Source organism: Opisthorchis viverrini, assembly GCF_000715545.1.
Source record: "Opisthorchis viverrini unplaced genomic scaffold opera_v5_538, whole genome shotgun sequence".
In the NCBI taxonomy this organism is placed as follows: Eukaryota; Metazoa; Platyhelminthes; class Trematoda; order Opisthorchiida; family Opisthorchiidae; genus Opisthorchis; species Opisthorchis viverrini.
In genome coordinates, this window is record NW_008752203.1 from 27,361 (window position 1) to 45,497 (window position 18,137).

Sequence of the window (18,137 nt, forward strand, 5' to 3'; positions counted from 1 at the left end):
CTGCCACTAGAGTAGCTAAATGGTCAATCATCCATGCACCTAGCCCGCCTGTCTGGAATCTTTCCAGCAAAAAGTTATTGCCATCATTGCGCATTATTGGAGTACGCAAAAAGTGTCTTTTATTGCCATCATTGCGCATTATTGGAGTATACGCCTACACAACAACTAGTCTTCATGTTTTTGGCTGGATTTGTTTGAGATTCCGGCCAGTCTGATTGGATACAGCCAGTAGAGAGAACAAACTTGTTACTCCTAATCGGTAGTTTCACTTTTGGGCTGCTCATTAATTGGTCTCCACCCCGTGCCCCCAAGGATCGAAACACAACTCAACAGCCAAACCGACCGGATAACGCCAGAAAAGATGCTTTTGATGGAGCTAACCAAATACCGAGAAGCCTGTCTACACCCACGAATAGACAAATCCGGTGGCAGCAGAGATGGACCCGATTGACCAAGCAGGCGCCCTTTGAAAAACCGAACACTGTGACACACTGACTAGATCACTAAAGGACGTTCGTATGCTGAATGCCAAACCAAGGGTCGAAGGTCACACTTCGGTTAACCACATCTATACCACTGTCTGGATTGACGCCTTCATGTGTGACGATGAAAGACTGGATCTGGGGGTTGTCTATGGTGCACAACCGCCAGAACCAATATTGGATCGAGGTATTCGAAAGCCCCGTAATTGGCTGATGTTCAAAGATGACCCTGATTAGGAACATTCATGGAGACGAAGGAAAACAACTGAGTAGATTTATGCTCATTTCAGCGAACTTACTTCATCAGCGCATTTGGTAGAATCACATGTTGCTAAAACTTCTCCGCGCATGAGTAATAAACCATTGGAGCGTTCGTGGCAGAATGAAGGGTTGTGAAGCTCATGCAAAAGCCGATGTGCCACCAGAAGGCTCTCACCAAAGTGAGTCGCAGGCAGTGCTGACTTCGGTGAATTGTCCTCAGCGGTAGAATACATGATGGGTGGAAACCTTCATCAAATCGTTGGGCGAGAGATAAGAGACTACTGGTTAGGCTCCAAACTAACAAGTAATTATGACAAACAAAAGTAAAGTAGAAAAGCGCGTTTACTATTCAGACAGCATTATGAGAACGCTATGCAAGCCGAAGCATTCCTCTGGGTATATAAATTCGGGGTGAGGAATACAGATATTGGAAAATCAGGTGATTTCTTTCCAGATAAGACATGTTTGGTTTGACCTCTAGTGAATTAATGGTTGAGTCATTGCTAGAAGAGACCAAGTATACAAAGAGATCACCTTCATTGAGCATCTACAAGCTGTTTCTCTTGGTCCCTGGAAAGACCACCTCCAGGACTGATTGTGTCTTCAAAGGGATACTGCTTGCCTCGAGAATCTCAAGGGACAAAACGCTTCCACGGACACTGAGTACACAATAATACTTTGCCTAGTTGAGATTCTTTAAAGATGCAACTCATTTGAAATAATCTGGTTAATGCTCCCGCACGGCTCGGACACTACAACACCGTACTTGGAGACCATCGACGCGGTAGATAAACTTATTTCCCTGGGTGGTTCTATGAGTTACCCAGGACGGAACTAGTTTCTACATCAGGACAGTCACATCCAGGGTCAGTTTGTCCGACAACAGCAGAACATACACACTGCTTTGTGTGTAAACAGTGCGGTCACTACGCGCAGGAAATATATGAAAACTTCCGGTGTTTCACTATCGGTGTATCCGAAACATTGGCTCGGAGTGGCAACACAGAGGTGCGCCAGATGCCCGCCATAGACAAGCTACTCAAGCTTCATAAGTTGGACTGGTTTGGGGACGTCAGCTGAATGTCTACCTCACGGGGTTCTTTCTCTCAGCCCTGCGCTGAGAAAGGACGACTAAGGAGCCAACTCTCCATGGTAACAAAGCATGAATGCGCTAACCAGTAAACCCCGTCACACTGAAAACTGCCATCTCCCTGGATCGTGACTCCGCGACCCGACTCATCAGTGACAATGACAGACGTGGGCCAGTCATGCAGTCAGTGGTGTTCCTTCATCAAAGCCATCGCCCTTAATGCTTCGAAAGAATATCATGCATTTCATAAGGCAAACGGAATGCTTCAACACCAGTGAAATGTTTGGACAATCGCCTCCGATGTTTGACCGTGTTTCCCTGACCTTCCGTTTATAGGTGTCCAACGGAACCTACGTATGCGCCACATGTGATTTACAGACGACAAAATGAGATGAAACCAACTAAATAAAAGCAATCTATTTTGAAATTCTTTCTCCTCAGAGTGTGAACGCTCAAGCTACGATGGCCGTAGTATCGAGGATCACGAAGCCGGAATACTAGTTCATGAAGACACACCATGCACCTCAGTATCAAATGCTCAATAGAGTAATGGAGAATTAACACAGCTTTAAACAGCATAGATACTAAAGTTGCCTTTTTTGGGCAGATAGCTCTCAGCAGAAGCCACTCTTCATAACAAACCGCTTTCGCCTGGTCTATCGATACTTTCTCCAGAAGAGACTTACTATGGTCTTAACCCTCAGGTGATATCGGCTGAGTGTAAGAAACATCAATGGAATTGAGAAGGCATAGGAGCGATGCGCTTTGACCCAACTCAAAAATGATAAAATCTTCATGCGGTAGTCATCAATCCTACAAGGAATACCCTTGGTCAACCTCTGAGGTCTGTCATCACATATTATCAAGACGAAACGAGTGAGCGTGCTCGTCTTGTGTTTTGGAGCATTAAAGTTTAGATTAAAACGCTTCAGACAGACCACAAATCATATATGCAGGCCGTGATTGTTTTGTGTTGACGAGCTTGCGCTCAGAGTGTGTCTTATAACCTGCAGCATGTTATTATCTGGTTTTGCAAACCGCCAATGTGTTGGTGACCTGTCGGCACAGCAGAAGCTTGCTCTGGGAAAACACAAAGGCGAACGTTTTATGGGATACCATAAAGGTGTTCTAACGGAGTGTTATGACGTCACTATATCACTTCAGGGTATCACGTATCATATACGTGTATACATATCTACCGGTGTAACGGTGGATACTACTGATGGGGCATGCGAACAGTTTGTTTTCTCTTAAATCCTCTTCGCATCTCTCGAAAAAAAGAGATCTATTACGGAATTTGTGGAGTCGCATTTGCTTGCATTTGAGCAACGGCCAATGAGTGTCCAGGAGAGTTCAGGAAGACGCGTTCAAAGAGAAGATGGGAAGATGTTCCGGAGGTGGGGAGGAGAGGCAAATATGTATGGAAACACATGGCGAAATAAAGCCCTATAAACGTTTATAAAAAAAACCAGGGTTAACGATACTCAGCCAGGAGGGGGAAGAAACTGAGTGAAACAAATTACACCAAGGTTGTTGGGTTACGGAACAAGTCACGGACAGTTGTTAAGTTTTTATGAAAAAAGACGAAGTGGTAAGCCCAGTTTATACCTCGAGCAAGAGCAATCCTAAAGTTATTGCAAGGAGGACTGAAGTGGATCAAATCAATTGATGATAGCCGGTTGAGCTAGACGTATCAGCCGATCATGTACGGTTGCAATCAGAAATGGTTAACCAATCCTAATATCTAATAGCCCCAGGTCTAAGGTGCTGGTGTCCAAGTGGGCGTTTTGCCCTTCGTGTGCATTGTCAACTTGAACCGGTACCGCAGAATCAGGATTGCTTATCAGCTCCGGTTGTGGAACTACTGGTGAGTGATTGCCCATAGGAACAGCAAACCTGATAGTTGGGTGTTTTCAGATTTTATCAGTTGTATTACACTACAAATGTGTCAGAGCTACGTACAATCTGTATTGGCGCCAACGTGAGGAGTTCTCGCCGGCTGCGGTAATTAATTGTTAGGGAAATGTGGAAGGTATGGTCATTAGCATTCCCAGTGTAATGTGTCAAGTAAATCTGTGCGTTGTCCGTCAACCCAAAAAACCTAAGCGATAACGCATGAATCATGTTTGAGTGGTGACCACAAGTCAGTGTTCCCAGGTCATCACCTATCCATTTCATCAAGATCTCCGTTTATTTTGATTACAGAAGGTCGGTCGGATACTACTCGGGGTACAAGTAAGAACAACATGGTTCGATATTCGTCGTCCATAGCCACGAAATAGTATCAACTGTTACTTTTGCTCATGTAGGGACCACACAACTCCAAGTTAGAACATCGTCATGAAAGGATTGTTCAGCTTGGATTGCAAACTTGAACACCGAAATGCGTAGCATAGAAATCACAAAGACTCACACAGTATTGGGTCCAGGAGATGATCCAGTCTGCTTTATAGCTTTACCAGTTGCGAAGAGATGAGGCTTGTATTCATTTCGCGACGGAAAGACTGCACGCTGCTGGAAATCACCTGTCAATAATTCAGTAAACAAAGCTCGGCCACTTTCATTCGAACCGAAGAAGGAGCACTGTCCAAAACATCCACAGTTTGGAAAGATGGCCGGAGGAGTGTAGGACGATGTGGAGCCGGAACTTACCGCACAGCTCATGGGTCCAAAACGCGATTCACTGGTTGACCAAAGGAACCATAGCCGCTTTGTTGCGGCATCGTGACACTTGAGAAAAGCAAGCTGCCACAAAGCATGTTCGGAACGTTCGGGTGCACTGGACACGTTTGCGTGGACCGGTCCAAAGGCAAGCGAACCGGCTTCCAACCACAACGACTGTGGATCGGCCGGACTAATGACGGTGGCCGGCGAAGTCACACTGACAGGAGCGTGTGTTTCCGTCCGCTGTTCATGTGCTACCGTAAGGGCCAAACGAATAAAATATTACAACCTACCAGATATTGTTGCCAGGTCAGAAACTGCTAACTCAGATGTGCAGTTACAAATGATATGAAACCGTAAGGCATCCGATCACTGTATACGCATGTGTGCAGGCTATCACAAGCCAATGATAGAGGTAAGGAGGCTTTTCAAGTACCTGTATATAAGCAAAACTTCATACCAAGTGTAAACAAATCACGTTAAAAACCAAGAGAGTAGTGCGAGATTAGACACCAATCGCAAGCAAAAAGTGCGGACAATGTGGCGCATATTGAGACGAACATGAGGAAGAGAAGCCCTGAAAAGATAAACCGTCCTTCGTTATCTAATGGTATGGTTAGTAAGAGCACGAAATACAATGTATCTAGCGTCACAATATAGGGGAAGATCGCACTGCCAGTCTAATTTTTGTGTCAGATGGTTCCCAACCGCAGCATCTGAACCAATTTTTTCCTGTCCTCCATCAACTTGGAGACTTGTCTGTGGTTTGCCGACCAGTTAATGCTCAACGCGAGACAATCAAGGATAAGGAGGCCTGGCGCATGCTTCCATCACCCAGTAAGGTACACTCATTGTCCAGCATCTCGACTGTTTTTCATGGATCCCACTAAAACCACAGGAATGAAAAAAAATCACAACGATGTGTAACAATTGAGTATATACTCACCAATCGGTCGGATGTACTGCACCAAACGCACCCGAGGTAGCATAATCAGTAGTCCGCTGCACTTGGCAGTTCCGTGCATGTTGCAATTGGTCAGTCTAACAGGGTCGAGTTGCAGACTCAGACAACTTCCAGTCTCCACAAAACCCACATCGACGCCATCAAGTGAAACACGAAGAAATCGATATTTGAGTAGCGTTTCACCAGGACACAGAGTGTCCGAAGAAACAGAGGGCCAGAAGGGACAAAGTGACTGACGGAAGAAGGGGAGATAGGAAAACAAAAGTTAGTGACCGAGGGCTAATGGTGAAATGGTTTCCTGTAAGAGCCCAATCGCCATACATTTTGTCACATAATCTCATTACTTGAGAGCAGTCCAGATAATATTAATTTTTCACGATTTTCATACAGAATCCGATAAGCACCTCCACGACACTTCGTTGTGGTAATAAATATGGAACAGAGTGCTTTTCAGGATGAAACACTGCTTCCATAAGGTTTAATGGTACCATTAAGATGAAGAGAGAGAAAGCAGTGGGATATGCAGAACAGGGCTACGGCACTATGACCCCCCCCCCCCGGGACGATTTTCATACAGAATCCGATAAGCACCTCCACGACACTTCGTTGTGGTAATAAATATGGAACAGAGTGCTTTTCAGGATGAAACACTGCTTCCATAAGGTTTAATGGTACCATTAAGATGAAGAGAGAGAAAGCAGTGGGATATGCAGAACAGGGCTACGGCACTATGCCCCCCCCCCGGGTAAAATCACCAAATGCCGAACAATTTTTATCGACTTCGAGAGCACTTGTTACAGAAAGGGACCAGCGTACTACAAGTTCCAATCCTCGTTGTCGCGAGTTGAAATTACGTGGATCGGAATTGCCTGTGAATCAGTATGCGTCGTGGATGTTTACCAAAAGGAACCCAACCTAAGTTGTTTAGAAGATTGGAAATTCCAGTTAGGTACAGTTACTTAGCCCAGAGTGGAAATCTAAAAGCAAAGTCGATTGGTTTCCAACTGCCGACTTCGAGACCAGATTTTCGGTTAATAATAGGAGACCATAAAGCACGACTACCCGACAAAACAGAGTTGTCGTGAGGACCAACAAACTTCCCATGTTTTGAATCCTTCAGCTGTAGCACCCTTTAGGTGCCTACCTGCCATGCCACCCGAACGAGGTACGAGGGCTGGGATACTGCCAGGTTGCCCAAGCCTAGACAGAGGAAGTCGACAGGCAGAGGTCGTGTTCGAACCAGGGTCCTTCCAGTCAGTAAATTCACACTCTAACCACTTGGTCCACCTCGCCCTAATGCTTTGAAACAATATTTAGACCTGGAAAGTTACCCGAACGTAGCTACAGACTTAAGACAAACCACACATATAGCTCAAGTGCAAGTGCGTGTTCGTCTTTTGTTTCCACAAGGCTGGATAATTCAAGCGTGTCTCCAGAAGGCAATAGTGGAGAATCCGAGTGCAGACACAAATATGATGAACGGACACCAGTGATGAGCGCCTCGAGTAAAGCATCAACTAGGAATTCGGCGAAAGGAAGGATGAATGAGAATTCAAACGAGATTGATGTGAATGGAGCTCCAGGAAAAGTGGTAACAACTCAAAACTGATACAGAAATTCTCCCAAACAGGACAAGATATAGACACGGGCTATTCAGTGTCTTTTCGAAGGGGGTTCTCATCCTGACTGATAAAAGATGAACAACATTGTTGTGGACTTCTCAAGGAAAGAAGGACGCACGAAGTCTGGGATACTGCCAGGTTGCCAAAGCCTAATTGGGGGAAGTGAAGATGCAGGGGTTGGGTTCGAACCACGGACCTTCCGGTCAGTAAATTCGTGGTTTAACCACTGAGCCATATTGTCTTCAATGATATCTTCCGCGTATTTAAGCCGTCAGTATAATCCATTTCTAGTATGGTTCAGGAAATAGCGTGCAAGAGGCCGGATTTATTTGTTCGAACAGTTAGTACCTTTCAATAAAAAAGAAAAGAGAACATCTGAGTGGGAGGGAACGAAAGATTTCGATGTGTCTGAGTGTAATAACTAGGACCCTATACTACTAAGCGACTATCAAATCAGGTGAGGTGAAGTCAATGTTAACTAGTGCATCTGTTCGGCAGTTGGTCTACTGGTGCTACAGATGAGGAGAATAGTCCGTACAACAATCCTTACTTGTGGTCGCGCATGCTGACAAAGTTCAAAATCTCTGGAACAAACGAGTTTATTCTCTGAGTCCATTACGGAGAACATGAAACCGTTCAAAGCTTGCACAATTGTGGTCAACTGTGGGGCGGTGAGTTGACCGGTGAATCGACCCACGATCAGTTCGAGAAGCCACGCGTACTCCAACGTTTCAGCACTCAGAGGTAGAGTGGCATGACTAAACATTCCTTGGCCACGCAAACAAAGACCCATGAGCTGGACACAGCCTGTGGACAGTGAGCTGCAAGATTTTGGTCGGTGACTAAACATTCCTGGCCACGCAAACAAAGACCCATGAGCTGGACACAGCCTGTGGACAGTGAGCTGCAAGATTTTGGTCGGGAAGCCTGTAAACGAAAAGAGGGGGTGAGCCAAAATCTAGTGCTAATAATACCTTGACTCCAGTGTGTCAATTAACAGACAAGATCAATTTGACATAAATGTGAATCGCACACACACATTGTTGGAATGCGTTCAGTCAGGTCTTGTATCCACCAAATAGAATGGACGCACACAAGCGGAGGACAAACATTTATCCGCTAACTAGTACTTTATGATCACAGGCATGACAACGACCCAGGTACAAGACGGCATGCCGTGTAACCGCAGCGATCGCTGATGTGCTGTTGTCACAGCTTGGCAAAGCCAGAAAAGGAATCAGACTTCAAAACCGCATTAGAGTAGGAGGTGGAAACGCCAACCGCATCGGCCAATCATCACATTGTATGGATAGAGGAAGCTTAAAGTTTGCTGGTCACAAGTGCATCCAAGTGCGTAAAGGTGTGACCAATTGGTCATATTAATGTTTGGAAGCTAGCTAAAGGCTGCAACATCACAAGGACCAGTGTTAACAGGCACCGCGCAAACGGTTTAACTGAAATGGATAAGAATAGGTTCACTAGATTGGGCGTAAAGTGCGTGCACCAAGTGAGCCACCAACATCCACATCAAATAGGAACGATTCCTCTAGATAATAACCTCAACCTATTGTGCTTTTCATGTGCCCGATGACTTACTTATTTAAAAGATACAAATTACTAACTGGCATCCTAAAATGCAGTCAGTAAAGGGGACAGACTATGTACCCTGGAGCGACTTAGTGCGCAACCGCTGAATGTGTTAACGTGAGTTGACTACTTACACCATTTACGAACCCAACCCGTGTCCAAAAGAAGCTGAAGTTTTGAAAGCGATCCTACCTGTCTTCGGCGATTTGATCAAGTCACTCAACGTTGATTGACGGTTACAGGCTCCATGAGGTCCACCCCAGAAGATGAAACACACCATTAGACAGCAACATCAGTGATGACACTGATGCTTCACCGCCTTGCAACCACAAAATTCATCTAATTATATTTAAAGCCTTTGAATGCATAGAAGAAAAAAGAGTGAACCTGATGATGACCGCCAGTCAAGCGCAGTCAGACGCCCCAACAACATCCAAACTTCGTAATCTCTTTCACACATCCTTCTGCCAAGTCCTACGTTGTCCAACTCACGGTTTCCGCCAGAGACGGTGTTTCAACCTACGTAGCACATGGCTGAGCCACCGCAGTTGATGGTGCTGAAAGATTTCAGCGATTAAAGTACCTGCTGCATAAACCAATAACCGTTTTCGAATTACCTCGTTACATATTCGTTGGCACCATTCTACACCACCAACGCTTGAGGCCCCGCTGGTAAAAAATCTCAAGACGTCTCACATCATATGCGGTCATACAAAAACGACACAGACTTTATTGTAGCCTAACACACGTTATCAATGAGACCCAGTAATATGCCCTTACCTAAAGCCGATTGAAGCGCAAGCGGACACAATGAGCAGCGTACGATGGATCTAATTTTCTTGAAATTCTTACACACATGTTGCCAAACCAACCGCGAACAGGCGACTATCATCTGGTACCAAGTTAATTAGAGAGGCTTCCGCTCGGTCACTCAAAGCAATATCCACCCCTCAGCATATCCTGCTGCAGCAGCCTCTGCATCACCAGAGGTGTGCAGCCGGAGACGGGGAGAGAGTGACGAAGCAGTCAGTCCAATTAAAGTAGTTGCGTTCTGCATTCCTCCTTGTTTCTGACGGAATACACCAATACAAAGGAAATCCAGAGTAAGAGCAAGAGCAGCTTGCTTCAGCGCGCGAACATAGAAGGCAGCTAAGCAGACCGGCTCCCGTTGTTTCAAAACAGACTTCGAAATGGTTGGGGTCTTTACTGAAGTCGGTCAAACAGAAGCTGTAGTTCGGCGTGATGTAGTCCTAGTGCTGACACCTACGGAATGTATTCGAATTGGTGGGAATACGTGAAAGTGTAAGACGGTATAACCAGTTTTTGATTATCCGCCCTGCTATATAATGCAAGTCAGGTGACCCGGCTGGTGACTTCACGCGACGGCCGGTGTGGCATAAGAGGACTGTTAGTTGTATGTGTCATGGTTGTACTTGGGCTGGGATACAGTCGGAGCGCTCACATCGAGACAGGACGATTAACATCCTCAACCAAAGACTCAAAATCTCAAAAGCCTGACCGCGGTGTTTGGCGGTACATGTGAGCGCATCGCCATTTTTATGGAACAGTTGCCACAAAGGCCATAACCCCCGACCTGGCACGCCAGGAGGCTGTATTGGTCAGACCGCTAACCATTTAGCAACCTGGTATGAGAGACTTTGCGAGTGTCGCACGGACACCACTCAGTACAGCTCAGTGGCACACAAATCGTCACAGCATGGTACGGTCCAGTCTCTCTTGTGGCGGAGATGATACCCACCACAGTGAGAATAAGGTACACGTCAGATGCGCCGTCCCCCTTAAAAAGATCACATGTAATGAGGATTTGAGGGTAATTTATGGACAGCAGTTCTTGAGCAGCAGCTGTCTGACGACAACTGCTGTATGACAGATTGGAAAAACACCCACCTTGCATTGGTCGTAGACACACAGGAGGATGGGGGAGAAAACCAACTGAATCTTAGTCTCGTGCCAACGTTTATCCATTTCGAAACCGATACAGTCCAGAAAAGCGGTGGGACACGGTGCGCTAAAACTGGAAACATGCTAAAACGGAATCAAAAGTGGACATGAACAGTTATTTGGACTGTGTACCGAACAAGCACAATTTAGGTGAACAGCTGAGACCGACTTACCATTGGAAGGTGTGCCAATATGTTGTGAAATTCCAGCGACAGTCTGACCATCAAGGGACGGTGTTCCCTTGGATCCACGATTCGCTGGATTTTGGATCTCTTCTGTCCCTCGGACAGACCATTCCAAGTTGAGATCCCATAGTCCGACGGGTATGTTGTGGAGTTCAAGTAGTCGGCTCCGCTGATTGGGTCTTTATTAAAGTCCACCGGTGTCTGATAGTAACCAAAGTAGTTTTCCTATAACAAACCAGAATAAACACAGGCGTGATTAGCGATACTGCCAAAATATCATAAGCGCATATATTGGAAACGAAGTGTGGCTGTTATCATGAAATACGTTATAGGCCTCTAAAAGACGAATAACTTGAAAGGGGATCCACTCGTCGTTTGTTCTGTGTTACAACAAACAAGGGGAAGAGTAGCAAACTTGGAAGCAAGCCCTTTGGGTCAACAACCAATGAAATAAGCTGCAACTGAGACAATTGTCATCACTACCTAAGGCAATTACTTTTTTGGAGTTAAATACACATTTTCAAAACTATGTACTGTTACATCAAGGAAAGCCATTTCTCTTCGGTTACATAGAAGCCAAAAGCAGCCACCAGTCAAATGTCCCATTTCCGTAAAGTGTCCGACACCTCGTTTGGATGGGATATGCTTCGAAAAAACCATGAGGTGATCAGTGTCAACATCACCAAAAAGAGAAAATAACTCATTGCCGTGATGGCGAAAATAGTAAAAATTAAGACCATCCAATCAGCAGAATCGCGACCAAAACACATGTCAAGTAAACAACGAAAAACTAACCTTAAGGTGGATAAACAAGCGTAGCAGAATGCCGTAGAAACAAAGCTGGGCATTGGCAAGATGTAGGTGCACGTCTACGGTGTCCGGTGCGAGGTAGGAAGCGTCAAAGTTGTCTTGCAGTAGTTGATCTTCGGTTGGGCCCTGGGTACGGCTACCCTCAGGACGCAGTCCGCCCAGGGCGAGTTCTTCCAGTTCCGACTTCAAACGAAAAGATGGAAGAATAAGATATGAAGTTGTACAGTGAATATTCTTCCATTTGTACAGACTGCATAGCTTATCCTGTTGAGTGTGTGGACCCAAACTGGCTGGCCATGTTTGTGTTCGCCGTACTTAATAACGTTCATGCATGAGCGAATAGATCACTTATATTCTGGACCTCACGCGGTAAGATGTTTTACCAACATGTTCGCCTGAATTCTACAATGGCTCCGGTAAGTCCTTGTATTAGTTTCCAAAAGCTGGAAGTGGAGCACCACCAGACCTTCGACCCGCGTGTGTATCACTTTATCGTTTCCGCCTAATAATAATCAATAACCATTCAGCTGAAGCACCCTTTCGGTGCCTAACTGCCATGTCACCTGAAGGAAGCACAAGGACTGGGATACTGCTAAGCCTAGGCAGGGGAAGTCGGGAGACAGATGCCGGGTTAGAACCACGGACTTTCTGATTAGTAAACTGGCGCTCCAGCCACTGAGTTATCGCGCCCCCGAGTAAACCAATAGATATAGACCGATTTAATGTACCTCCATCTCCATTCGCCAAGCACAAAATAATTTCGTGTCTGAGTGCTAGCAGAACAGAGTGGACAGATCAGAAAAAGAATTTCGGAGGAATAGTCTCGTCAACTGGTCGACAGGATCTTAAAGACATTAGGCAACTGGGATGGTACTTCACACAGCTAACAGATGATATATCAACTGTATAAGATGTTAGTAATAACAAAATGGAAAACCACAGTAGGAGCAAAGAGGATATTAAATGCTAATTTGCTAGTCGTCAGTCTCTCTCATGGTAAATTCCACTTAAGAGTAGTTCTCCCATAGCTAGATGCCACGAAGCCATAATTTCTTGTCTTGGATTTAGGCAACAGCCAACCGGGATGCTCATTAGGATACGCCTATCAATAAACAACAGTTCCGCTAAAGCGAAAACAATTTGCCACAGAAAGAATTTCGTGTTCGCACGACCGTGCTGAACACCTCCTTTACCAAGTATCCAATACGTATATTCGAACAGGGATCGAGAGTACATTGTGGTAAGAAAAAACCTAGCGGACTTAGACTGAGGAAATTGCGTTGTGCGGGCGAAGATTTGACCTAGGAGACTAGTGGAATTGATTCCAGTGAATCCCTCAAGAAATGAACAGCAAACCAGTTTTTGTTGTGTTTACCGTAATAACCATATTCTTGATTGGAACGATATTGTCAGATGTTGCGGAAACACGGCGTAAGAGAAGAGTGATCAAGTTACCCAAAAAAAAAATATTGTCAGATGTTGCGGAAACACGGCGTAAGAAAAAAAGATAAAAATAACCCAAAAAAAAACAGATAGAACCTAAACGAATCTGCTAGATGAATATGATACATTCTCGTTGTTGTAACAGGATACGAACAAAAAAGTCAGATGAAGTGTGTGCTGTTAAATCAATAAAAGACCAACGTGAATAACAGGAGGTCAAACGGACGAGTTTGGATGAGGCTCCCAAGAATGCTTCGCAACAGTATATCGGGTAGTGTAGTGTACGGTGTAGGATATCTGTAGTAAGGTGATAAAGAAGGCATTACAGTGCTTCGTTGTCGTTAGCTTACTCAGAGTCGTGATGCCAACTTAGACACTTTACAGGCACTTGAGGTGTTGGCCGATCAGATTCGTCGAGAGGGGGAGCTCCTTAAATTGGAGCGGTATTATCATCCCCGGGGAGTGTTACTTGCTGAGGAGCTTTTTTGTATTTGCTGCGCACCTCGAAAAGAATAAGGCGTGGAAGCAATGCAGTAACAAAATCCGCTAGAAGGGAAACGAGGAACAAGTGCAACACTTATTAAGAGACCATTCATGTCGTTCTTCCTGGGAGTAGGAGTAGTATTATATTAAAGATGCACTCAACATATAATTGGAGCTGCCCCATTATCAGCGTTGACTGCATGAATGAGTTCAACATGATTGTTCTTGTCGCTCGAAGACGAATTCAATGTTGCATATTCAGTGTGTGACGCACTAGGCCACAGCATAAGAGGACTGGTGGTCCCAACCACAAGAAAACGGCACGAGCAAGTTTAAGACGAAGTGGATGAAGTTGTAAAGGAAACTACTCACAAGGTTGCTGAAAACTCTTAGGCAGCCCACGACCAGTTTCGCCCTTCTTGGGGCTCATCAGATAGGCGCAATCATCGAGTTTCCGTCAACCTTATGTTCCACCTGAAGTTCAACTTGAAGCTGTATTAAATTCGGCCACTAATAAACAGGTATATAAATACGCAACGCCATTTGTGTGACGTGGATCGAAGAGTTTGACAAGATTGTGGTGCTACAAATCTTGGCGGTTCCGGGGGGTTAACAAACAAAAAGCAGCTGTGTAAGTATGGAAATTAATAAACCCCAACGTTTGGAAAGATAACAACCTAATTCAAGAGATGACCTACTCCCCTCAAAAGTACAACGGTATGGTGGATAGTTTAATCAATACTACATTTTCAGCTTCGAATTGGATGCATTTTGCATGAACACACTATAAATATTCCGGAAAAAGCTACCTGGCTGGACGAATCAGAAGCCACCTCAAACGTAGCTGTGGTATGAGGTCGTTTGCGACCCTTCCGCCTGTGTCGACTGCGTCCAGAAAACTTGGCCACTGGGATTTCGGGACGAAGATGCCGTGGCAAGAATCGCCAGTATTCGGCAACCCATGGTGAAGGATGGTAGGTGAATGCGATTCGAAGTGTAACAAACGGTGCTCTCCCGCAATCGAACCAAATACGGTGAGCGCTGAAGCGGAGAGAGTAATGTGTGAGAGTTGACGAAAGATATAAAACACGTATAGAAGAGTGATGTGACCAGGGCATCAATTATTGATGTGGCTTTACGTATCTAGTGCCTGACTGCCAGATTCCGCTTCAAATGATCGCGAAACAACGACTCGTGTCTGGCGGATCATTAACGCTGAAATTGATCAGATGATTTTCGGAAGTGTTAGTTCATCCTAGATGGGACAAATGACTGAACCGCGCGAGTTTCCTTGTCCAAGCGCGCAAGGCTCAGCCATGGTGAAACGACAGCCGACCGACTGGTCGTATGGAGATATCTCACTGACAGTCGAATTACGGTCAGCACATGTACAAGAACTGGTCCACAAAACTAACCAAATTACATGCATCAAACTTACGGCTTATCACCGGCCAACTGCCCCGGAATGAGTTCCTCATACACTTCGAATGGATTGGCTTTGAGTAAACGACCGGATCGATCGACAAGCTTCAGCCGACTATGTTGATCACGAATTATATGCAATAGAGAATTCGTTTCCGGCAGCGAGAATCTCACTTTGGCAGAATTTATCTACGAGTTATGAAAAATGAAGCAGTACGAAGTCAGAAGCCAGAACAGCGTAAAATAGCCATCGTCCGTGCCGGAGAAATTAAGAAAAATGAATGATCGATTTCAAGTATTAAGAAAGAGACTGTACGGCTATAAGCTGGCATCATTGTACAGTCCACAGTGAATAATTACTATTCTTGTATTCTATTGACCCCTAACAGCAGTAGTGAGCATTTGGATGAGAGTTTTGTCCCACCTAGGAGAATTCCTTGGAGCGTCCTCGCCCTTCGAGCGTGTCGGATATGCACATCAACACAGATAGTATTCCGTTACAATAAGCCTGATATTATTCAAGTCATGGTTGTGAAGAATTCATTCTAGGGTTGAACATAGGCGGTCACATCCCATTCTTCATCGATTAAGATAAGATTAAGATAATGATCAAAAAGTGGATAACACAAGCGGGCATCCGAGTCAGTGTGAGAGGCCACAACAGAAGAGTACGGCAATTTCCCCAAGGAAGATCTTTTCCAGAGGAATAACAATTCAAAACACCGTTCTTCGCTAATCAATGCCCCGCTTCCGATTCATCCTTCTTACACAAAAGTGAGCAGGTTCTCCGTTCGGCCATAAAGGCACCAACTTGGAATTTAGCGCTAAAAGATATAAATCGGCTACCGGTGAGACCTACGGCCTCCAGCCAATCGAAACAATTCAATTCGATTTCAATTTATTAGCCATAAGCCGTGTGACATAGGCACATTGGTTTCAGCTGCTACAGTTTCGATCACCGGAAAACGGGGACAGTGTGGGGCACACAGCCAAGCCTTAGAGGCGACGGCACATCTGGTTAGTTCGGAAACTGCCTAGCTACGCATTGAAGGCGATAGCTTTGATGCATGAGCGCGATTGGGTCATTCCTACCGGTGTGAATCGAGTAGAGCACTAATAATCTGTTACCGATCGCGTCAACACACACGTCTATCCTAAACTAAAGTCATCCGATGGCGTAACTTATCTCCACTGGATCGATACAATTATTTGACAGGATCAGATCCATTCTGGGCATCCTTAGAGTTTTCCTCAAAAGACGCAGAGGTGTAATAAGGTAGGTAAGAACATAGACCTACAGGACCAAATCGCCGAAATGGCTCTGGGCTTTCCAGAGAACAAATCACATCCTTGAAGAATACCCTCCAACAAAAATCGGGACTTTTGAAAGCGATTCCCGACAAATAACAGCTCACCTCAATGGCGAAGACAATGGGAACGACATCAGGCAAGTAGTCCACAAACGGCAGATCAAACGAAAGCGAGAACCTTTTCCCTGCGAATGCAATATGTGCTGTAAGGACAAAAGCAAGAATTATGTGTGAGTGTGAACAGGAAAACGAAGTAGAGTACTTACCGTTTTCCGTGGTGGACGAAACCCAGTTATAGTCGTTCGCGAGCAGAACGAAATTCAACCCGTCGGCAGAAATGCGGAACTTGTAGGTACAGGGGACAAAGTGTAGTAAATCTGGCTGTGACCCGCGTAGCCAGTCCTCAATCAGACCTGATGAATGTGAGAGGGGGGTAGAAGAGGTTAAGAATCAGCAATAACGGATAAGAAGAAGGGGAAGGAGGAAAAACAGAATTCCGGACACCTGATATGCGAGGCGAACATGCTACCATTATTCCACCAGCGCACGTTGGACGCATCTGAATTCTCACGTCTGAAAGGTCGAACGTGTTCACGCTTGAGCGATGTGATTAATATGCCCGACACATCATCGATACGACGACCCAGTAACTGTCCTGGTTGTGACGATCGATCGGCCCGCTTGACAGAACTTCCCAGTCAGGTAGCTCTACAGACGCTTGAAACCGGCTGGACGACTTTTGTTGATGCATATGGGGTTTGCGGGAGGTGTATTGTTCAACTTCACATCAATCCCGTTTGGACAGTCGTCCTCCTGTCCTGGCGCAAGTATTCTGGTGAATAGTGGAATAGTGGTAACAGTTCACCTCGCATTTCAGGTGTCGGGAGTTCAAATCCCGCCACGGTCATTGGATATGCACTGCTGATGACCCCTAACAAGAGCCAAACTCGGGTTCAGTGCCTACCCCACCCCCTTGATGTGGATTCACCAGAATAACTAAGCCAGAACAGGAGGACGACTGTTCGAACGAGAGTCATGTGAAGTTGAACAATACACCTCCCGCAAACCCTAAATGCATCAAAAACGGAATTATTATCCACTGCTACAAAAAGGATCTGATAGCCGGTCGGCACTTGGTTAACGTTCGGGTGCGATACCCGTACTTCAGAGCACGTCCTGATTACAAGACCTATCCAGTGAAGTCTACAACTTAAATGATCTGAGAAAGAAGTCTTGTTGGTATCGGGAGGAAGTAAAGCACTGAGTTTACTTCTACCAAAGGTTCCTTTTCGGGGTCTTAGCGAATGATACAGAGGTTTCATACAATTGCGTGTCTCCAGAACCCTAGCAAATACCGACAGCCACTGATGGGCATTCTGAAAAGTAATCGCTTTGATGGGCCGGGTTGTTTACGTTAAACCAAATCGTTCAGTCATGGCTCCTTTTTAGCACACAGTGGCGATCCGTCATAAGTGAATGTGAGGACTGAGATACTGCTCGGTTCTTCAAGCGCAGAGAATAAATCGCAGCGACGAGTTCAAACCAATGGCCCGAGCCCTCTAAGTCCAGGGATACTAGCGCAGACATTCATGCCAACCAAGATGTAATAAGATACAGACTGCGAGGTGCGATGGGATCTAAACAAAAGGTGTCAAGTAGCCAGTTGCGTTGGTCATCGAAAAAAAAGAATTATCTGAGGAGCTTCTATTAGATATGTTTGAACTACACTAACAGAAGCCTAGCAGATACTTTATTTTCCTCATTTGTGGGGACTGCGCCTACCTGATGAGCCCCAAGAAGGGCGAAACCGGTCGTGGGCTGTCGAAGAGTTTTCAGCAACCTTGTGAGTAGT

General features: G+C 45.4%; 2 protein-coding genes across 2 annotated transcripts in view; one reads left to right on the plus strand and one right to left on the minus strand.

Moving 5' to 3' along the window:
- T265_15490 (hypothetical protein) overlaps positions 1-18,137 on the minus strand; it is a gene marked incomplete at both ends in the record, with an annotated part of 64,824 nt that overhangs the window by 27,204 nt on the left and 19,483 nt on the right. Inside the window, 11 exons of the mRNA XM_009178361.1 lie at positions 782-989; positions 4,247-4,751; positions 5,444-5,693; positions 7,634-8,041; positions 10,579-10,716; positions 10,806-11,042; positions 11,613-11,810; positions 14,339-14,594; positions 14,992-15,164; positions 16,391-16,488; positions 16,552-16,698. Of these exons, the coding sequence (XP_009176625.1) occupies positions 782-989; positions 4,247-4,751; positions 5,444-5,693; positions 7,634-8,041; positions 10,579-10,716; positions 10,806-11,042; positions 11,613-11,810; positions 14,339-14,594; positions 14,992-15,164; positions 16,391-16,488; positions 16,552-16,698 (2,618 nt within the window). The remainder of the gene's footprint in view (positions 1-781; positions 990-4,246; positions 4,752-5,443; positions 5,694-7,633; positions 8,042-10,578; positions 10,717-10,805; positions 11,043-11,612; positions 11,811-14,338; positions 14,595-14,991; positions 15,165-16,390; positions 16,489-16,551; positions 16,699-18,137) is intronic.
- On the plus strand, positions 519-719 carry T265_11651 (hypothetical protein; the record flags this gene model as incomplete). The annotated part of the gene is made up of 1 exon (XM_009178362.1): positions 519-719. The coding sequence occupies one exon, from the start codon at positions 519-521 to the stop codon at positions 717-719; it is 201 nt and encodes a 66-aa protein (XP_009176626.1).